The following is a 24,420-nucleotide window of genomic DNA, read 5'->3' on the forward strand; positions in this document are numbered from 1 at the left end:
AGCAGTTTTTTGAAACAAGATTTTTCAGTTGTTATGACACAACATACATTAAAAAAGGAAATAAAATATAGAAGTTGAAAAAAATAAAATAAGCACAGTGAATTAGAATAACTGAATACACTATATCTAACATTCAATCTAACATAAGGAAAACTGTGAAGTCATTAGCTTAAAGAGGAGCTTTTTTTCATGTTCAGCTAGCTAGTCATGACTGTTTCCCGAAACCGAATTTTCGCAAATTTGTCATTCAATCATGTTGGATAATAATGACACACAGGTGGTGGAGTAATAACCTCTATAAATGAATCCATTTGAGATTGAATATATTCCATATTGCTATAAATCACAAACATGGCATCTGAGGACTAATTCTCATTTTTCTCAGTTATTTTGCTTTGTTTCCAGATTCAATCATAGGCTCGTTCACACATAATAGAACACGTACGCATATGCACACTCTTCAAAAATGGAGCTTTAAATCTCTTGACAAACTAAAAGACATTTGTATGTATTTGAAATAAAAGATAGAGTACTGAATGTCAGCTTGCTTACTTTGCTCAAGATTTATGAAATCCACACATCATGCAAACAAGAAACTTTGCTTCTAACCACAGGTCGAGAGCTGTCATTCCAACCCCACAACTTTGCGATGATATTTGCGAACTATGGTTTTGGGAAACACCGACTCATTGAACTATATTAATAAGGGAAGATCTTGCGACTATAGTTAACTAACAATGCTTTCGGGAAACGTACTCCAGAGCGTTACTGACAGACTGGGAAGAGAGGAGTTGCAACAATGTCAAATATGCATGAAATCATGACAACCTGTTCTAGTAGAGCACAAAAACTACGTCAAGACTTTGTTAAAAGGGTATAGTAGGTCCTCTTTAACATTGGTTTACTATAAGCTCTGTTGCACAACATGGGAATATTACTGAAATGCAGCACTGAAAATTGAAAAACATTAACATCCATCTGCTGCAGTTATTTTCCACCATATTTGATGCCGACACCCTTTCATCTGTTACAACTCATTGATAATTCCATATCATAATTTCATCCCACTGAAAAACTGTTGTTCATATGTGCATAACTGGAAATGATAGCATTTCTGGCATGCTGTAATAGTAGAGAGGACAGGAAATAGTGGGGGAAAAAAATGGGAAATAATGCAAGCCAAATTCAGTGACACCTGCATTAGCATCACAGCTCAAAGTGGATGAAGCATGCGATGAGAGATGTGTCTGATTCCATCAGTGAACAAAACCATATTAACTGTTTTCTATCAGCCTGAGAGGAAGGAAGAGCAGAAAGCAGGAGATGATTATAAAAAATGACCAGGGTTTATTAAATAATTTTAGATGCATATGTTTCAATTCTCAGACTTCATCTGAACTTCATCTCTACTTCGTCTGGACTTTGTTTGAAATTCTTCTGGCCAGAATAAATCCAACAAGTGTTATTATACCAAAGCAAAAGCAATGGAAAGTTACTGCTTCACCGCATTGTCCTTAAAAACCTTGAAATGGAGACATTCACTTATCTCTTACTCATGAGGACAAACATCCCTTGAAACCACACAATCATAAGATTAAACTACAATAGCAAGCATTGCAAGAAAATAATAAAGATTAATAATTACATGATTAAATTGGATAATAAATCATAAACGATTGTGATTTAATGATTATAAAAGAATAAAAAGACAAAGAAAACACAACACAGATGTATGGTCGCTCCGTTGAAGCTACGCACACACGTATGTTGCTATTGAGAATCCTTAGATCCTTCAAGATATTGTGCATTGTTCTTTTTGTTTACTTGGCAAAGCTTTTGTGAGTATGGACTATGAACTGATATTAAAGTGATAAAAATAGCTGAATATCTTAGAGTTGGTTTTGTATTTGTCTCCCTGATATATTAGGCCGTTATGTGGCCTGTTTATCACTAGAGAAACAAAGTGCTTTTCAAAATGTGCTTTTCTTATCGCTCAGAAAACATGCACACATATATATATATATATATATATATATATATATATATATATATATATATATATATATATATATATATTAGGGCTGTCAATCGATTAATAATTTTAATCTAATTAATTACATACTCTGTGATTAATTAATCTAAATACATAATCGCATAAATAATTTTTGCTGTGAAAGTATTAAATATTTCAATTCAAATGAATCAACGCAGGGTGTTTTCTGGGTCAAAAAAGGTCTTCAGTGGTGACAGACATGGTCATCCACACAAACAGTAAAAAGTGTCCACGTGATCTGCGAGCCCGATACTGACAATAAAGTACCCGTCACTCTCACTGTAATTCTTTCTTGCCCTCTCTGCAAAAAAAAAAAAAGTGATTTTATAGCTTTGTAAGAGAAGATGATTTTTAGCTAAACCTGAAAAGTATTAAGAAGTAGCATTTAGAAGTTATATTAACTAATAATATAATTTTCTACCATATACAATTGAATGCACCTAGCTAACAACAGCTTGCTTTGTTTCGGTTTCACCTCACTCCAGACTAAACTAACTGATTTTATAGGTAGGCCTAATTTACTAAACATTGTCATTTAAATAATCTGAAAATATTGTGGATTATTAAGGCTAATTTTACTAACCACTCTTGCTAAATGGGGTAAGCACACTTATGTTCTCATTTCAGAGTTGTTCGAGTAAATGATTCATTATAGACCGTGTGGACAGATCAGTTGTTGTCATGATTCATTAAAATGAATTTGTTCAAATGAGTCATTAGGTCGCGAATCGGACATTAGCAGACGTTGACGCGTTCTGTGCGAATCGCGACTGTTATTAGGACATTGCAAAAGATCTGTCAACACAGAAAACACTTCACCACTGGATAGGATTTTCTTTTTGTTTACTGAAAGTGTGGTTTATGTGAGCTGCACGTGCAGGGCGCCTGTCAGAGAAGATGAGGAGACGTTCTTTTGAGCACAATTCAGGGTTATTCAGGAAAAACATTCTCCGAATGCGCCTCGTGAAACATTGATTCGGTCTTACGAACCTTTAGCATTGTGTCAGTTGATTTAGATTATTATGTGTGAGGTAGAGAGAGTGCAAAGACGGTGCTTACTTTGAAGACAGAGAGCTTGCGGTCACGAGAACGGCTCCAGGTTCAAAGGTCGATACGGAATTAATTAATCTGCATTATTTTTTTTTACGCGTTATTTTTTCTCAGATTAATTAATCAAAATGAATGCGTTATTTTGACAGCCCTAATATATATATATATATATATATATATATATATATATATATATAGTGACCTCAAAAACTATATGGACATTAAGCCAGACTGCTAGTTCTGTGAATGATTATTGTCATTAGTTAGATGATAACATTTCAAATCAAGTGGCATCTGCAAGCCAGTGATGCTAAAGCTTGAGTAGTTCAACACATTAACTGTTGACACGTTCCAACATTTGACAGCAAGAAACTATCACAATACTTTTATCTTCATTTTTGAACAGTATATCTGTTGATGAAAAATGTGCTGGTTCTATAATTTATTCAAAAGAAATGACACTTTCTTTGATATTTTGCAATAATAACAATCATACATTTTCAAGTGTGGCTTAAGTGTTCAAATACTGTTTGTATCCAACAAGGGCTAAATTGAATTTTCTTTATCATTCTGAAGTTTGGGTCCCACTTTATATTAAGTGACTTAACTACTATGTACTTACATTTAAATTAATCATTTGATACAATGCACTTATTGTGTACATACATGTTTTTACATTTTACTTATATTTTAAAAAACTCCTGAATGTAATTACATCTATAATTAATTTCTGTAATTACATTTATAATTACACTGTTGACCCATCTATCTATCTATCTATCTATCTATCTATCTATCTATCTATCTATCTATCTATCTATCTATCTATCTATCTATCTATCTATCTATCTATCTATCTATCTATCTATCTATCTATCTATCTATCTATCTATCTATCTATCTATCTATCTTGGGTTGTTTTTATATAATACATTATACTTGTTACATAAAATACTTAGTTAGACATTAGTTATGCTACATAATCTCACATAAAATAATTACTTAGAAATGAGGATGATTTTATTTTGAGCATTTATCTCAGTGAATTAATTACACTGAAGGGCTTGACATAAAAGGATGAAAAACAATATGCCCTCATGAAGGTAAATAATACCCATGGTAATCAACTCTGATTGTGTGTGTCTGTACAGGTCGATGCTGATGATGTCCTCACTAAAGAGGAGCAAATCTATCTGCTGTTCAACGCAAAGCGGAAATGCGAGCGAGTGATCAAGTCCAAACATAAAATTACTGGTAAGTTTAAATGGTCTATTCTTAAAAAAAATGACAGCATGCAGAGTAACAAACTACTAATCTCAGGAGGGCTCTCGGTGTCACTGCATAAACAGCCATGTCTCTGAGCACTATCTTTGCTCTCGCCTCAGTTTAGCATTGCTGAAATGACATCTTTGATGAACGTAGGAGTTGTGGATACATGTGTCTCCATAGGGATGTGTGCTGAGGTCAGGTCTCAGGTGCTTAACTATGACTCTGCGCTACGCCTCATCCAATCAGATTGATGCTGAAATGAACTGGCATTGATTAGGTTGGATCTCTCAGCAACACTCCATCAGTCAGTGCTAAAGCCAAGAGAATTCATTAGTTTCTATTTCACTGGCCTGACATCTCGTTATTTAAGCCATTAAAAAAAAAAAAAAAAAAAATAAGCTCTGTCAGCTCCCTGTTTAAAAAAGCAATAGACTCCAAGGTGTAGATTTGATTTGAACATTGGGGGGTTGAAGTGAGAAGCGTTTTAGTTTTATTTTTTTTGTTTTTGTGGTAGCTTACTTTATAACCCACACATATAAAGCTGATTACCGCAATTAATGAATAATTAACATAATTCATTGTTTGGATGTGATATATGAAGTATTTTATATTGTTTAGGCCTAACCTTTTCAACTGGACAGATGTTTCTACTTCAGAGCACCATGGGAAGTCTAACTTCACTAAAATCTGAAATTTCCTGCTATGAACAGATTTTCATTTCATCAGGCTTTTAATGATTTATGTAATATTTTTGGATATCAGGTTTTTCCTACTATCAATCATCATTATAACAGAACACATTTTACACAGAGAAAACTAGCTTGGTCTATAATTCATCAAGGTGCTATGTACCATAGTTATTGTATTTGTGAGGATTCAAATAGGTTGCACATTTCATCATCTTATCACGCTTTTGGTGCGTACAGGTGATTCACGCAACACTTATGAAAAAAAGAAGTAAACTGCTTCAATCTGGCTGCATTAATATTTGTGCATTTCAGATGTATTGGATCTGACAGCAGCATCACAAACTGCATAAATGATTTCATAATGCTTTGATTTTCATAATGTTTTTCCACACATATATTTGTGCATAAAAATATAACAATATAAGTGAACCTCAAAGGAACTTTAAAATAACCCTTTCAACTGATGACATAATTGAATTAAAATCGCGTCTTTACTTACTATGGTGTGATGTCTGAACGATACATTGGCATTGCAACATCAGAAAAGAAAAGAAAAAAAAAAACAACAACAACTGCTAGATGTCCTCAGACGTTGCCCTGGAAAACAGCATAGCACAGTTCTGTGTAATCCCTTTTGGGTGATTTGCCATGCTAAATAGAGATCTGGGAATAGAAGAGTGTGTTAAAGGGTTTCATTTTATGGGAACCTCAGTTTCCTTTCACTGTGGTCATTTCATTCCCTGGTGGACTGTCTCAAAGGCTTTTTAAATAACCTTTTTTGGCGGACTATTGTCATAGCCAGACTGCTGTATTATTTTCTTCTCATCGCAGGCTTATTTTACTTGTGTTAAGTCACTTTTGTCTCGCAGCATGAAACAGTTAGGGATGTTTATGTCCGAACTGGAGTGAATGTTGTGGAATCTCGTGTCAGACTCTCACACAATGGGAATATGTGCAAGATATTTCAGTTTTGGATGCAAACTTGAATGAAACATGACGTAAGCTACAGTACGTTAGTGTTTAAAATAATTATAGATGGGTTAAGGATTTTGAATTCAGATTAGAGTATCACCTTTTTCCATTGCATTTTTCATATATATATATATATATATATATATATATATATATATATATATATATATATATATATATATACACATGTGTAAATATGGTTTAAAATAAAATATGCTTATGATTGTAAGTCACTGTGAGCCATTCATTTGTTTTCAGGCTTTTGCCTTTTTGCTAGACAGATGGAATTATTGTGTGCAGATGGTATCAGGACACGCTGCAGACTGCAGGTTCTTTCACTTTTCTCATCTGATATCAGCTTATTTTACATTTAAAAACAAAATCAAAAGTGGAAATGAGGTGTAGAGTAATAAACAGGTATTTAATATACTGATACTTGAAGTTTGATGAGGTCTAGATGTTGATCGGACAGGCTGGCAGCTCAAATTGTTAAAAAAAAAACATGTCTCTGTTCTTGGACCTTTGAGAAATCCTTTACTTACCTGCAGGATCGGTTAGTGTAGTGGTGGGATTTAGGGACAAGTAAGGCAGCATCCATTTCGGATTTTAATAAATATTCACCGAGGTGCAAATCTGTCATTATTTGGACTAAATATAAATAGCATCTAATCATCACACTGCAGTGGTCACAGACATGGAGACGTACTAATAATTTCACCTGATTGCTTTCTGAAAAACCCTCACAGTCAATTCTTCAGAAGCCGTTTCACTCGCATACTGTATACATTGCAATAGAGAAGAAAAAAAACGAGTGGGACTGTAATTTCTGTCAAATATTTAACTGGTAAAATATGGAAAATGCATCTGGAAATTGCTGTTTTTTGTGTGCAATGTCTCTCAAATGATTTTTAGCTCCTTATCAAGCGTTCACGGTTGAATGGAAAAGTCATAGAAAGCCATTAGTCAAAAATGTGTGAGCCTGAGTTTAAATGAAAATGTACATTAGTGTCACGGTGTTCAGTTTCTTTATCTTTTTCTGCTTAGTTTCATTGTGATGTTCTGTTTAGTTTCTAGGTCATGGTTTTTTGACTATGTTAAGACTGTTGGTCCAAATCTGATTTTTGTGCAAATCCAATGTATATTTATTAGAAGGATAGCCCTTTGAGACGCAACATCTCATTTCCGAGGGGGTCCTAAGCAAAAACAAAAAACAAAACAAACATACAAATAATCAAAAAAACAAACAAACAAGCTCAACTTGACCCTCACACCCACAACAAAATTACAGCAATTATATATAAGCATGTAGATACACATACACAATCATCTAATCAACATGAGAGAACTTAAAAACATACACAAGCAATTTTAAGATGAGAAAATAAAAATGACCTAAAGCAATAAAATGAGGTAATAGATCTCAAAGACTTAGGGAGATTGTTCCAATCCGAAGGGGCTTTATAATGAAAAGACCTTCGTCCAGTTTTACTAAAAATTCTGGGAACAAAAAAGAAAGGAAATTGTTCATGTCTTAGTGAATAAGATGATCTATATGGGATCAAATATGAGGGACAATCAAAGTAAACACATTTAAAAAGAAACAGAAACCAATGAAACCAATTGAAATCTGATCAGATGTTTTATTAAGATGTGAACTGCAAAAATTCACGTGAAATGCAATTTTTACAAATCTGTTTCGAGCTACATTCATATGTGGTCATATCGCATTTCTGGAAATCCGTTTCAGTCTGACCGCTCTGATCAGTGGTTTGTGTGACTTTTTACGTAAAACGTAACCGTTAGACGTTGTTATAGGAAACATACTGAAAGTCACTGCAGAAACAAGGTTGCGTTGTTGCAAAGTGCAGGACGAGCAGAAAATGAAACTATAACGGAGACATGTTTTGAAACCGGTGGAGACGACAGCATGTAATAAAGCTATAATAAAGCAGCCCACGTTTCTGCCGCTGCCTCAGAAGACGCAGTAGTCCAGCTACTGGACATGTTGTCATGTAAATAATTCACATTTTTCAATTCACATTTATTTGTATAGCGCTTTTCACAATACATATAATTTCAAAGCAGCTTTACAGAGAATGCATGTCAACATTACAATTTAAAGAATGCAGTTAGGTAATAATGTAATAATTTAGACAATTAATTTACAATCACTGTTAGCAGTTTAACTGAACGTAGAAGCAATGAGCTCCTGAAAAATGAATTACATTAACAATAATTAGGATATAGAAATTGGGCAATGTGCATGTTGATCCCAAGGTAAAACAGAAAAGCAAATGGAGAATAATTAGCGTAGCTGCTGTTCATGACATTAGACAAAGATAGTCATGTGCAATTGATCTGGTATGAGATGCATTATGTGAATGCTTGGCTAAAGAGATGCGTCTTTAATCTAGATTTAAACTGGGTGAGCGAGTCTGAGCCCTGAACATCATCAGGAAGGCTATTCCAGAGTTTCAGAGCCAAATGTGAAAACGCAAGACAATAATAAGACAACATCTGTATTGCAAACCCCTCCATTTTGCAGCTGATGTTGTTGTTTTTGTCGTATGCCAACCAAAAAAACGTCATTGCCATAGAAACCAATAAAAATATTCAGAAAAACAAAAGAGCACCACGTGACACAAATCGGATCTGAACAGTTGAGATACACAATGTGGATGTTAATCATTTTAGATCAGATTCCAGTCTGATACACAAATAATTGGATTTGGACTCACAGTAGCTGTGTAAATTATGTGCAAAATGGAAATATTGCATAAAACATTTGCGAATAAAGCAGCGTTTCTATGTAGTCGAAGAGAACAAAATTGTCACTTCCTGATAAAATGGTGCTAAATATCACCAAGAAAAGTAGGAGAAACCACTGTATATAATAATTTTCATATATAATAAATTATTTGCATCTCAGTGCGCACAGTCAAAGCGCAATAGACTTATACTGAGAGCACCAAGCCGCTGCGTAAATACACGCCGCCATCTTCCATCTTGCAGGAAGATGCCTGCTGTTTGGGATCTTGTAATACAGCTCTGGAAGGACAGACTTTGCTCAGGCATTTCAGAACAACCAAAACAGCATTTCAGATGCTGGGCAATGAGATTGGTCCACTGGTTAGTCCAGTTATGCCATCCCTTCGCTAAGTCACATGATTTTTTTTTATGCGCATGGAATTTATTTGATAAATGTGTTATAAAAGTTTTTTATGTGCATTTTGGTGCATTTTTATGGAAGCCCGTTTCCGCCACTAAAAAAAAAAAAAAAAAAAAAAAAATCGACTTTATATCTCAGAATTCTGAATTTTTATCACGTAATTGCGACTTTATATCTCAGAATTCTGACTTTATATCACGCAATTGCGACTTTATATCTCAGAATTCTGACTTTTTATCATGCAATTGCGACTTTATATCTCAGAATTCTGAATTTTTATCACGTAATTGCGACTTTATATCTCAGAATTCTGACTTTATATCACGCAATTGCGACTTTATATCTCAGAATTCTGACTTTTTATCATGCAATTGCGACTTTATATCTCAGAATTCTGACTTTTTATCACGCAATTGCGACTTTATATCTCAGAATTCTGACTTTTTATCACGCAATTGCGACTTTATATCTCAGAATTCTGACTTTTTATCATGCAATTGCGACTTTATATCTCAGAATTCTGACTTTTTATCATGCAATTGCGACTTTATATCTCAGAATTCTGACTTTTTATCACGCAATTGCGACTTTATATCTCAGAATTCTGACTTTTTATCACGCAATTGCGACTTTATATCTCAGAATTCTGACTTTTTATCACGCAATTGCGACTTTATATCTAAGAATTCTGACTTTTTATCATGCAATTGCGACTTTATATCTCAGAATTATGACTTTTTATCACGTAATTGCGACTTTATATCTCAGAATTCTGACTTTTTATCACGCAATTGCGACTTTATATCTCAGAATTCTGACTTTTTATCACGCAATTGCGACTTTATATCTCAGAATTCTGACTTTTTATCATGCAATTGCGACTTTATATCTCAGAATTCTGACTTTTTATCATGCAATTGCGACTTTATATCTCAGAATTCTGACTTTTTATCACGCAATTGCGACTTTATATCTCAGAATTCTGACTTTTTATCACGCAATTGCGACTTTATATCTCAGAATTCTGACTTTTTATCACGCAATTGCGACTTTATATCTAAGAATTCTGACTTTTTATCACGCAATTGCGACTTTATATCTCAGAATTATGACTTTTTATCACGTAATTGCGACTTTATATCTCAGAATTCTGACTTTTTATCACGCAATTGCGACTTTATATCTCAGAATTCTGACTTTTTATCACGCAATTGCGACTTTATATCCAAGAATTCTGACTTTTTATCACGCAATTGCGACTTTATATCTCAGAATTCTGACTTTTTATCACACAATTGCGACTTTATATCTCGGAATTCTCAGAATTCTGACTTTTTATCACGCAATTGCGACTTTATATCTCAGAATTCTGACTTTTTATCACGTAATTGCGACTTTATATCTCGGAATTCTCAGAATTCTGACTTTTTATCACGCAATTGCGACTTTATATCTCAGAATTCTGACTTTTTATCACGCAATTGCGACTTTATATCCAAGAATTCTGACTTTTTATCACACAATTGCGACTTTATATCTCAGAATTCTGACTTTTTATCACGTAATTGCGACTATATCTCAGAATTTTGACTTTTTATCACGTAATTGCGACTTTATATCTCAGAATTCTGACTTTTTATCACGTAATTGCGACTTTATATCTCAGAATTTTGACTTTTTATCACGTAATTGCGACTTTATATCTCAGAATTCTGACTTTTTATCACACAATTGCGACTTTATATCTCAGAATTCTGACTTTTTATCACGCAATTGCGACTTTATATCTCAGAATTCTGACTTTTTAACTCGCAATTGCGATTTTATATCTCAGAATTCTGACTTTTTATCACGCAATTGCGAGTTAAAAAGTCAGAATTCTGAGATAAAAAGTCGCAATTAATCTTTTTTTTTTTTTAATTCTTTTTTACATTTACATTTACATTTATGCATTTGGCAGACGCTTTTATCCAAAGCGACTTACATTGCATTATACTATACATTTGTATCTGAGTATGTGCAATCCCTGGGATCGAACCCATGACCTTGGCATTGCTAGTGCCATGCTCTAACCACTGAGCTACAGGAAAGCTTTTTTTTTTTTTTTTGTGGCGGAAACGGGCTTCCATACATTTTGGTGTTTCTATCTAGCAGTTTTTTGTTTTTTTTTATGTGATATTCGAAAATGTGGATAAAAATAGGTGGAGCTAATGTGAACATCACCCTTGTCACTGTCTTTGAGTTCTCGTTTGTTACCATGGTTTCTAATTCTCACCTGTTCCCTGTTTCTTTTCTTCTCTCTGTGTTTATAAGCCCTGTTTCTTCAGCATTGAAGTTAATGTTATATGTTGTATATCGCTCTATGTGTTTATTAAATTTTCTTGGTCATTAAATCATTCTGTGTCACTCATCTCACTTTTGGAAAAGTTACACACTACCCGTGACTAGGGGTGTAGCGGTACACGTATTTGTACCGAACCGTTTCGGTACAGGGCTTTCGGTACGGTGCACGTGTGTACGTGTGTACCGAAGCATTACATTGCAACCAATATTCACCACCAATAACCGCAATAAGCTCTGCGTTTTGTTACTTTCGATAAGAAACAAAGTGTCATCCTTCAAATTCTGTCCACGAAATCATGAAGTTTAAACAGAAAATGCCATTTTGACGTGCTTTGATGTGGGGTGACAGATCACTGTACAGGTGCCTCAGTTCAACCGGCAGCGCGAGCGCGGAGCGCAAGTGAACGTGTTCATCTACAGATGAACATTACAGAATAAACATGAAAGAACATCTGAAGGTATGTCGAAGATTCAGTACAACTTACTGAAACGGTCATATCTCATGTAATCGCTCATTCAGTGTTTCAACGGTGGAAAGACACAATGAAAGCGTCCGTATTCAACAATATGTCATGATGCATTTACCTCAGAAAAGCCATTCAGTGTTCACAGCTTGTTAGTTCGCTAGAGAAATGAACTCTTTCGCTTAATATATGCACTGTATTAGCCAATATCTTCATTATTTTACTTAACCTTTTAGTGATATCCTGATTAGGCTATTTAATGTATGTTTAAATAAATCTGATGTTAAAATAACAGCCACTGTGTAGAAATGATTATATTTCAACAACGAATTGGAGTAAAAAAACATTTAGAAGTTAATGCAAAAACTGCCTTAGGTGCAGCTTACAGGTTTGCATACAATTTATTTAATTAAGTGTTGATTATTTTATCTCAAAATAAAAAGCAATTGAATTTAGGCTAATAGTTTGGGCTTCTTTCAAGTTAGGGCTCCCTACATAGTTTATAGCATTAGCAGAGATCATTTTTTTTATCCTTAAGAAACTTTTAGTTTTAATTTAATTTAATATATTTAAAGACAAAAACACAATTTGTTCAGTAAACCTCTGTTTAATAAAAAAAAAAGCAATTTTATGTTGAGTTTTCTCTCCACCTGCTGTACCGAAAACTGTACCGAACCGTGAGTTTTGTGTACCGTTACACCCCTACCCGTGACAATTAGTAGCTCTGGTTTATTTAAATGAACAAGAAACAGAAGTGAAGATTATACAGCAGCCATGATTTGCCCATGACTGTGTTTATGCAGTAATGCTAGTCCAGTCCTGCTCAATGTTGAGTTGTTCTGAACTAGGTCTTGAGTTGATCCAGCAGCAGAGAGTTGTCATGAGGGGTTTAGGGAGCAGTAGATGTTCCTATATCTCCTATTAGAGGCCACTGATCTCAATGCAGCTGGACGCTGATGCTAAGCAGAGATCTGGCACTCAAGTGACTTCTCATTCAGATGCAGTCAAGGTTAGCTTGCCTGAGCTCTGTCACACTAAATGCCTCTCGACATCTCTTTCGTGTCACTGCCAAGATGGACAACTGTGCTCTTTTCACTCTTTCAAAACCATTTCCAGTGTCTTTGGAAATGATGAATAACAGACAGGAATAATTATACTATATAGTGGGGTCTAAGACTACAAGTCTATTTTGCATTTTTCAAGGCTGAGTGGATGTATCGCAATTTCAAACGAACAAGTTACTACAGTTTTGTGAAACAGTCGTGATTAGCAGGTAATTTCTCCAATGATGCATCATACTGTGATGGTTCAGCAGCGAGTTACGGGAAACGAATCCCTGAAATCTGAGTTGAACTATAAACTTCATCATTTTATTTATTTATTTATTTATTTTTATCTTTTTATTTCAGAATTGCTTAGAATTTTGATACATTGACTTTTCCAGTTTTGTATAGTTATACCATTACTGAAACAATTACCTTGAATTTCTTAGAATTATGATGCATAAACCTTTTTTTTTTTTTTTTTTTTGTCCCCTTTGGAAATACACCTTTAGCTTTAATAACAGCAGCACTCAAGCTGGCATAACTCCACAAGTTATTCTTCTCATATTTGCTTGTTTGATTATTGATCTACAAATAATGTCTTAAAGGGGTCATGAACTGCATAAAATTATTATTTTATAATGTTTCCCGGGATGCACTTATAATGTTAATATGATTTTTACATCACAAATTGTCATAATTTATAAATAAAAGGCATGTTTCTACCCTGATTTAGCCCTCTGATTTGAACGCTCTGTTTTAAGGGGTGTGTCTGTGTGAGACTTCAGTGTAAAAGCCCACTGCTGTGATTGGCTGACATCTTTGCATATGAAAATAGCTAAGTATTACATGTTTAACTCTCAGAAATGTTTAGCACGTTTTTACTATTACAGTTCTCAAGGTTTACTAATCGTGAAAAGTGTTGATTATAGCATTATATTTAGATCGTGGCATGAAAGGTTGCAGTGATGAACATGTAGCTGATCACAGACATGTTGTTGAGCTCATGAAAGCAGTGATCTCGTCATTGTAACTCAATTTCTGCACACTAACGAATGCTTTCATCATAACTAACAGTGCAAACACAATTTAAATAATAGATTTGTTGAATATAACAGGAGTTTCGGCACGAGTCACTGATAAACTTGCGCTGTTTGATTGACAGCTCCAGCGATTGTAAAGGGAGCGTTCTTTGATCGCGTTCTATATATATAATTTAACCACAGTTTAAAGAACAGATTATTTTCTTCCTACTAAGAGAAACAACGTGAAGTTGAAAGTTTAGTCACTGGTTTGATTTACTGACAAGCGATTTTGAGATAAAGAACATCTGACTGTACATGAATTATTACATATCAGAAATCAGAGGTGGTTTTGGTTAGACATGTACACATAATGAGTACATATCAAACGGTCTGTAGCAAATCAATAATGACACAGTAAAAACTTTTCTCACATAATTCCATTTCTTTTTGCATTCCTGTCGGATCCAATATAGAAGGCACAGCATCGTTTTTTAACTTCAGGCTCTCTGCAAATCCTGTGCAACTACTGTGTTTTTCCACAGCCTGACACTTCACAACATTTTGCACTCTTCAAAGACAAGTTTATCACTTAGTTGCTCGATCCAGTGTTAGCACCACGTCTGTTGTTTACCTACTACTTGTTGTGCTCAAATCAGTGGGTGGGGCTAAAGTGGTAACAATGTAGAAGTAGGCACATTCCACAACGAGTCGTAATCTGGGCTGTTTTTGAACAAGGAAGCTTTTAGTTCTGAATATTTATGGATATTCTTGTAGTATGATGACCTGTTATATGTCAAAAGCTCAAGGAAAATTTTATTTCTCAATTCATGACCCCTTTAAATCTGATATAGTTCTTATTTCTATTATATCATAACTATTATTTGTTTGACATTTTTCAAAAAAAAAAAAAAAAAGTTTATGTCCATGCAGGCTTAAATTTAGATTTTTTTATTTATTTATTTATTTTTTTTTTACATTGTCTCAGACTCCATTGGATGTTATATACTATATATATTTTTTTTCTTTCACATTATCCACATTTACATGCAACCAAATAATCTGTTAGTAACTGGATTGATGGTTCAGTCAGACTGAAAAGCCTCAGTGTAAACACATCAGTCGATCTGATTAAACTCAATTCAAATGAGTGCAAATAACCCATCTCGTTGGCAAAGGTTAATCACACTAACTATTGACTGGTTGAGCCTGACAAAACAGCAGCTTGGCAAGTAAGGACAGTGAAATTACCTTTTGACGGGACCGACCCAAGTCCAAATCCGCCTATTTTCGGATCCCAAAAGCAAAGTGACTAACAGGTTTTAATTATACCTATAATCAAATACACTGAATATGTTGTTATTATTGCATACTGTTTAATAATATACTACAATACATTGACATGCATATTATCTGCCACCGTTTGCACTTGTGCAGATAGTCTCTGTTTATTCAAAAATACCATACGCACAAACTAAATATAGTTTTAGAAATCCAAACTTTTGTTTGTTCCAGATGTTCATTATTACATCCAGAGAATAAACCTCAGATTCCCTGGCTGTAAGTTTCATGCAGTCAGTTATTAGCGTAGGTCATATGCAATGTTCATTCATGAAAAAAAGAATTTTGTTTTTATCAAATCTTTTCAAAGCCCCCCAGTAATGTGAAGTGATGTTATATGTGGCGGATCTTGGGAGAGATTCCCTGCTGTCTGGTCTTGGCCCTGTGTTGTGGGGCGATTGAGTCAGATCTGACCTGTTTACCTGATGACTCTGTGCTCTTTCTGGTGGCTGTTTCCTGACCCCTTTTGGAAGGGTGCACACGTCTTTCTGATCATGGACCAGCAGAAGAAATTAGGCTAAGCATGTTATCTCTGACAAAGAGTATGCATGATGTCTTTTTGCTGTTTTTGAAGTGCTGAGACTAGAAGACACTGGTGATGGTTGTAGTGCATTTTGTATTTGGGTCAATGATGTGACACTTTTTTTAAAAAATTGGATCTATTAATTTATTTAACCCTTAAATGCATGACTGTTTCGCCAATCATTCTTACATATTCGGGTCTTTATCGCCCCGGATCTATGTCTAACACGGAAGGATCTCTACCTGTCGCAATAATATAAAACTCATCTGATATTAGAGTAACAATTACAGAAGAATAAAATAAAGCATATTTTGTTACCTTTTGGAGCTTGAACACTCATACACACCTCGGGTCGTTTACGACCCTATACAATTTTTACAAAAAAATAATACAAAAATAGGCATTCTTTTATAATTTTTTTCTTGTTATATTCTTTATAAAGAATTGATTGAGGAATACCAAAAAGGTTGATGCCTAACTTTAAAAAATGAACGAGGAGGAGGGTAGTGAATGACGTCCCGGGTCACTAAAGACCCGAGGTATGCATTTAAGGGTTAAAAATCACAACTTAAGACTTTTAACTGTATTCATAAAGATATATTAACGTATATATTATGTAGCAAGTCTATAAGCAGAGATGGAAAAGACAATTTTCAGCAATTTCAGGTAACTTATCATAGAAATACAGTGTTTTAAACATTTATAACTGTTATATTGCCACCCATTGCTCATTCTCCATAAAAGTTTGCATTGGCCCTATTTTAAGCGATCTAAGAAAATGTTCTGAAGCGCATGGCGCAGGTGCACTTAGGGCGTGTCCGAATCCTCTTTTGCAAGTTTAACGATGGAAAAAAAATGGTCCCAATGGCTTGTACCTAGTCTTAATGAGTCATGGGTGTGTTTTGGGCATAACATGCAATAAACCAATCAGAGTCTCATCTCTCATTCCCTTTAAAAGCCAGGTGCGCTTGCACCATGGTGGATTCGCTATTTACATGGCAGCATTTGCAAGCGGAAAGACCGAATGCTTCTCCAGAGAGGAATCCTTTTATTTTTAATATTTAAGTCACCGATGTGTCTGTACCAAACAGAGTGTACGTGGGTTGTGCACCCGCCTATAGGCTCATATTACTAACATGCCCTTTAAATAACAAAATTGATTAAAACTGATACAGTAATATTGATCTAGGGAGTCCAGAGAATTGTACGACACTAGGATTAGTTAGCTTCTTTTTTTTTTTTTTTATCTCAAATATTAAAAGTACAATTTGACTTACCCTATTGGTCCGTGAGGCAAAGTTGTTCTGAATGAGGAACTCTAAATGCAATGAAAACTGCAGTATATTTATGTGCATGAAAAACACTAACCTTGAAATTTGACCTTTTATGACATGGCAAGATTAGTCTGTAAAAAAAAAATGTTTTTACCTTGAAAAGAATGAATAAGATATGTGCATTCACATATATACAAGGTTAGGAAAATTATTTATTTTATGGACAGTCCATTTGGACATTTTGGAGTGTATGGAAGCGTTTTTCAAAAACAAATGAAACCTATTTGGTTTTCAGCCTAAAAAAGATTTTTCATTTTCATCATCTTAGACATCTTTGTTTGTTTATGACCTTTTCATGTGTATTTCTTTCTGTTCTGAATTGACTGGCTCTCGTTGTTTTGCAAGGTCTTTTGAAGCAGGTCACATCATCATGTCAGAGCAATCCCAACAGTATTATACAATTTTGCAGCATCTGGGATTGTAACAGCATTTAGCATGTAGTCTGTCAGCTTCAATGTGTAACACTGCACATTTCCTGCGTTTAGGCGAGTATGATGGCTCATGGTGGTTGTCAACTCACAACAAGAAGGTCTGCTTTAAGACTCTGCTGAGCCAGACAACCTTTCTGTGTGGTGTTTGCATGCTTTCCCTGTCTGGGCGTGGGTTTCTTCAGGGTGCTCTGGTTTCCCAAATCCAAAGCCATGCAGCACAGGTGAACTGGAGACTGTGAATTGACCATGAGTGTGAATGTCTGCAACACAGGCTCATTGGAAAAACAACACTCCTCTAGCTACATTTTTGCAAAACTCATACCAATATATACAAATCACTTCAGTTTCCAAGCAAAATGAGCACTACAGGCAATAAAACACCAACATCTTTCATTCCTTTTCACACAAATTATGATTACAAGGGCAGATTATCGAATAATAAAGACTTTATGACCTCAGAACACTTTCACCAAAGTTCATGATTTTTAACGAATACATTGGCTATGTTTACATGCACCCAAATAATCCATTTGTAATCGGATTGGCGGCTCAATCGGATTGAAAAACATTCATGTAAACACCTTAATCGATCCGATTGAGCTCGATCTGAATGAAATTTCGATCGGATTGCTGGAAGGGGTGGTTTATTCCTTTTCTTAGCCGATCCAACAGCAAAAAATTACCATGTAAACACTTGAATCCGACTACTTTCTCAGTCGTATTCAAAAGTCTCTGGAGCACAGTGCAATGTTGGCATGCATCACGCAGTGCGCAAGTTCACATTTCGTGTAAATAGGTTGTTGTTGTTTTTAACGTCAGTGCTTATAGTAAAGCTGCGCTTAATTTTCATTGATGACAATATTATAGCCTACACTCTTAATAATTTTATAGCCCTATAATTTATTGTATAGGCTAAGATCTAAAAAAAAAATTAAATCATTTTCAAAGATAGCAAATAGCCTAATCTTATATCATCCTCAGAGCACATCAGTTATGCAGTGATGCTCTATGAAATTATTGCGGGGCAAATTTATTATAATATTAATTTAACCTAATAGCAATGTTACCTACATTAATTGGAAATGACAAATCCTCTTAATATAAAACACATATAAACGGATATTTAAATCAGATTACCATGTTTAGATTACATGTAAACAGATCTGCAGTCGGATTCAATTCATTCGGATTGACGAAAATTGGTGCATGTAAACGTAGCCATTTTGACGTTTGCATCACATAATCAGCTCCATATGTGTGACTTTTCTGATGTAGTAAACTTGCTCAGTAGCTCACCTGGTACACTTGAAATGCGAGAGCTCAAAGTAGAATCAAACTAAAAATGCACGGTTGCTTTAGCAAATTTGTTTTTGTTAGCTCTGTCACTGGTTTATTGTAGGTGGTACATTATTTTCAAAGGTGACATTTAATTTCCAAATTGCTGTGACACATACAACAAACATCGTAATAAAATGTCACCAGATTCACATTCATCTGTTTCAAATGAAATTCAACATGCTTTTTTGTGCCACTCACTGCCACTGGACATTTCACTTGTAAAGTGTCACAGACATGTTGTGTGTGTGTGTGTCTCGCCCTGTGATGGACTCCAGCATCACTGCAACCCTACATAACACAAACAGTTTGGATGCATTTCCTTTCCCTATTGTCTCTAACTCGAATTTTACACCAACCGTTCATCGCTGTCTTCCTCTCCGTCGCCGTCAATGCAATTCTCAGCGTTCTCTTGCTTGTGTGAGGTATTGCCAAAGACAGTTCTGGCCCTAGTACAATAAATGCATGTCATAGCACATTAAGGAGATTTCCTACAGTAAAAACAAGTCTATTTTCAAGTATTCACCATCAAAAGGAAACGGCTTGCCGCTACATCCCTCCGTCTTGCTGAGTGAGGAAAGACACGGGGATTGATTCAGCAATGTCTTTCGCCCCTGACCATGCCTTTTGTGAGACCACCCTTGACGTTTTTATGCTGCAGTTTATGTGGCGCTCTCCACTAACCGTTGAGCCAACTATTATTAGACCATTGCATCGTCGTGTTTGCTCAGCAAATAGTTAGCTGAGTCGGTTTATCTATTCTAGTCCAGGCTGGAGGTGGCGGAGCCCAACCTCAAGTCAAGGCTAGGCCTCAGAGCTCTCTGCACTGCGAAGCTTTTATTTGTTTTTATTGCACGTTTGTGCTTCGGTTAAGACCAAGTCTCCATGGCGGGGCATGAACAAGGTTCCCATTGAAAGAGACACTGAGGTTTCGGCCTGGGTCGCACAGTGCCGGGATGTGGCTTCCACAAGCCCTGAGACTCTCTGGCCTGTGTGTGAAAATAGCCTGACGCTCAAACCTTGCGGTTGGGTGTAAAATAACACCACCAGATTGCTATAAAAGCTTTCATATATCAAAACCCCGGCACAATTCATGCCAGCCACTCCGAATCTCATGTGAGAAGGGGGCAAGAAGATAAATATTATTCAGAAACCCCAAATGACATCATCAATACCCACAACCTCATCAGATACGTTTATAGCTTCCTCGGAACCTTGGATGTTGGGAAATTATATGTGACGATTGTGTGTGGAGCTATATCTGAAACCAGAAGGCTATTGGAGGTGGTCTGCGGCTTAATGCTCTATATGTAAGATGAAAACCTCGGCATTTGGCTATTGTTATTTTGGAAATGTGAAACACACATGGCACATTCCCTCCAGGACAAGCGACCTGCAAAACAGGCCTGTTGTCTGAAACTCGCCTTTAATTACATTCGCAAAAATTGACAAGCTGGTCTCCAGGCATATAAAATGTGCTCCATCATACGCTTTGATTTTCCCTCTGAAAATCTTTAATTACAGGCATAGGAAAATAATGGATCTGCAGTAAAGCCATACGCTGAGATTTATCCTCAACTAGTTATTTGTGGCAAGTTGGGGGCAGATGGTTTCAATAACAGCGACTGAAAGCAAAGCCAGAAATACTAGAGTTGCCAAGAAAACTTGGGGGGAAAAAAACGAAAAGGCATTTCTGTCAGTCCTGCGGGGAGAGAGGAATTAAGAGTGAGATGATTCTCAACTCAAGCTTTATTTACTATAAATATCTAGTTCTGTCATGAAACTCTAGATGGCGCAGGCTAATAGGTCCTTAACGCAATCTGATCGCTATGACATAATTTACAACACGGCACAAGCTGATTGGTCTCTGTTGCATCTGCAGCCAATGTGCTGCTATTAACTAATAATTTGGTTCGGTGTTGTCTTTCTCTGAAATTTAACTTCTTAAGATAAGTGAACTTTATTATTATTATTCCAAATCACAAAACATTGCACTGTCTGAATTTATCAGTTTCTAAACGAAGCATTAATTATGTTTGATATTTAACAAGCTGTGCATGATGCAACGAGTGAAATTATAAACCATAAGCAAGCTAGCAAGAATATATGCTTTTGCGTTCAATGTCAAAAGCACTAAAAATATGGTAACATCTAAATTAAAACATAACTGAATCATTAATTCCTACCAACAAAATTATTTTTTATGGGTTAATGAAGGCTAATGAAGACTAAACACTGCTGAATAAGAACACGTTAAAAGTGAATGAATAGGCATCACATGAGCTTATTGAGATGTTCATGCAGTGCAAATCTGTATGTATTTGCATATCAAATGCTATCAGATAATGTATTCTTTGCATACAGTGCTTTGTTTAGCATACAATGCTTAGATATTTCAGTAGTGTCATGCAGGTAATACATAAAGAGCTAGAATATGTATTTGACCTTCAGATACTATCAAAAAATTAATGTAGAGATGGAGCATATAACAAGCCAGTGCGATTCCATTCACCGTGCCTGTAAAGAAGCATGAGTTTCACCTTAAGTTACTTAAAGAATTCAAGGAGTTCGATCATGCATGAGACACAATATCATTAATATACTAATGGAGAACACAGAGTAATGTATAGAGTGAAAAAATGCAATTTGAGTTCAAATTTAGTTTCTTAAGAATGCAAATGGAAGAATAATGCTGTTGCTTATGAAGACTGAGTAACTAAACTTCTATGAATGAGAATATTGAGTTTTAGTGAACTTGGAAAGAGAATGAATTCACTCGTGTAATTAGAATCAGTTCACATGATTAACTGGACTAAGCAATTCAAAGCGTGTATAGCTTTAATGAAAGATTGTCTCTTCGGGAACCATTGACATCACCTTGTTTTGGAAGGAACATTTACATCTCTTAAATATTCATGATGAAACCTAAAACTATTACAACTTCAAATATTAACTTATAACAAATATTAAAAATATTAACAAATATTAAACTTTTTTTTATGACAACAGAGCAGCAGCATGTAAACAACGCAGCCAGACAATATGGCATGGTAATTTCCGGTAAGGGCAGCGCTGTAAAAGTTGCTAGACTAGGTGCATAGAAAAATATAAGCTTTTTTTGTCATAATAACCCCCGGTTTCACAGACAAGGCTTAAGCTTAGTCACAGAGTAAAATGCTCTGGCATATCTTATATGTCAATGCCATTGTTTTGTCTCAAGAAGCACACCAGTATTTTTTTTTTTTTAAGGTGTTTATAAAAGCTACTTAAATGTCCTAGTCATAGACTGTAAAAAAAGATGGACGCCGCGACGCCGCTTCCTTCCATTGTATTGAACTGAAGCCAAAATGGACGCCGATGGGCACTGACACGTTACGCAAAAACGTCCAAAAAAAAAAAAAAAGTTTGGAGCCTGGGCATGCGCAGAAAGAATCGTCAGTGGAGCCCGGAAGCGGAGTCGCGGTATCAAACTTCCGCCCAGACGACTGCGTCATCACTGATGTATTTTAAATAGGCTATATAAATTATACACAAATTAAAATTCTACCTATAAAATAATAGGCTATTCTGTTTCTAGAGCAATAATATTTTTGAAACAGTAAATTCAGTAGATAAACTCAATATAATATGCCACTAGAAACAATTCTAAATCATCAGAAACGGTCCTGCCATTTCAAATAAAGGGTTAAACTAACGTTACAGGAGATCGATTGCTGTAGACAGTGCTCTATAATTAATTACAGTAGGCTATCATTATTTTTATCCTGCTAATTTTTATTTTATACCCATAAAAATAATTAGTAACTTCCAGATAACGATCACCTGCTTTTTTTTCCGTCATGGCTAACGTTAGGCGTGTATCTGTCAGATATCTGTCAGATATCTGTCAGATCCTGTAGATCAGTTAGGACAGTTTACTGCTGAACAGCTCATTTTGTCGGTGTGAAATAACACAGAAATCGAAAATGAATAGCTAGTTATATATCTTCAATCTCCCCTCGAAGCTCCGACAGTCCTCAGAGAAGCTGTCAATCAACTGTGAATCATGACGACACGCCCCTTTTCTATAGCACCAAATTGCTAGATAAAATCAAACTTATCACAAAATCGAGCTATTGAATATAAATCAGCGTGATAACAACTACCTTAAATGACCAAAACCATCTTTAATAGTTGCATAATTTATTTTTATGTATTAACTTAAGTCTCATTCGTCTGCATTGAGCGGGCGGGGTTTATGACCTGTACTGCATCCAGCCCCCAGGGGGCGATCAAAGAGCCTGCAGCTTCACTTTTCAGGACGTATGAGGCACACCCGGTCCTAGTTGAACTAAGGCCTGATCCTGGCTTAACCTAAGCCCTGTCTGTAAAGAAAACTGGGTCTAATTACTAATTTAAGCTTAGATTGATAACAGACAAGGGTCATAACAGGACAGGACAGGACAGGACAAGACAAACTCAACTAACAAGTAAGCCTACAAAACGTGTGGCACTAAACAATCAGGAGGAAAGGAAACACAATATATTGAGGAAAGCACACAAGGATCAAGTGAAAACAGCTTCATGCATTCTTTTTTTTATCAGCACTTAAATGTGGGCAATTTGTATTTAAGATTTAAGAAACATTTTCAACAAAAAGTTGAGAAAATCTTGTTTTTGTCAAAGACATTGTCTAGATGGGATTCAGAAGGATGATCAAAACAGATGGAGTAGATCAAGTCCATCAACACCCCCACAACTTCACAGTCGTTTCATCTTCATGAGTTCGACATTTCATTCAGTAACGTTAGGCAGTGTTGATTTATGTGCTGTTTAATGTTTGATGATCACATTAGCTTACTTGTGATGATTCTGACACTAGTTTTTGCTTTTTCTTCTTCACTTGTTTTTGGAGCCGGAGATGCTGTACTCTTTCAGAAGATGTACAACAGTGCCCCCTACTGCATAACAGTGAATATTGACTGAAAAATTCTGTCAGTGGCGGGGAAAGAGTTAAAGAGGCCATATAACGCCCAAAGTCTTGATTTTGTTTATGCGCTCTACTAGAGTTTTCATGCATGATTATTTAAAAAACATAATTTTTCCCATATTCTCCATTGTTGCAGCTCCTCTCTTCCCAGTCTGTCAGTAACACTGTGTTTAGTTCCTGTCTTTATGAAGCCCCTCCTTAGGAAAAGGAAGGGTGGGCTTCCTTATTTAAATGAGCAATATTGTGACGTGTTCGCTCCCGGAAGAAAACACGAGACTACAATGGAGGCGTTTCAGGGAGTTCAGAAACAGTGACACTGATATTATAGAGAATAACTCCCTTTGTACCTTTGCATACTTTTTTCACGTTCAAACAGCAACATTACACACTAAAGAAAGCTGAACTTCTATCTA

At 35.5% G+C, this 24,420-nt stretch overlaps 1 protein-coding gene across 1 annotated transcript in view; it reads left to right on the forward strand.

The window, feature by feature from the left end:
• Positions 1–24,420, forward strand: part of pth1r (parathyroid hormone 1 receptor) — a 96,033-nt gene that overhangs the window by 43,567 nt on the left and 28,046 nt on the right. Inside the window, exon 2 of the mRNA XM_067362301.1 lies at positions 4,255–4,357. Coding sequence (XP_067218402.1) covers positions 4,255–4,357 — 103 coding nt within the window. The remainder of the gene's footprint in view (positions 1–4,254; positions 4,358–24,420) is intronic.

This window comes from Chanodichthys erythropterus, chromosome 16 (genome assembly GCF_024489055.1).
Source record: "Chanodichthys erythropterus isolate Z2021 chromosome 16, ASM2448905v1, whole genome shotgun sequence".
NCBI lineage: Eukaryota > Metazoa > Chordata > Actinopteri > Cypriniformes > Xenocyprididae > Chanodichthys > Chanodichthys erythropterus.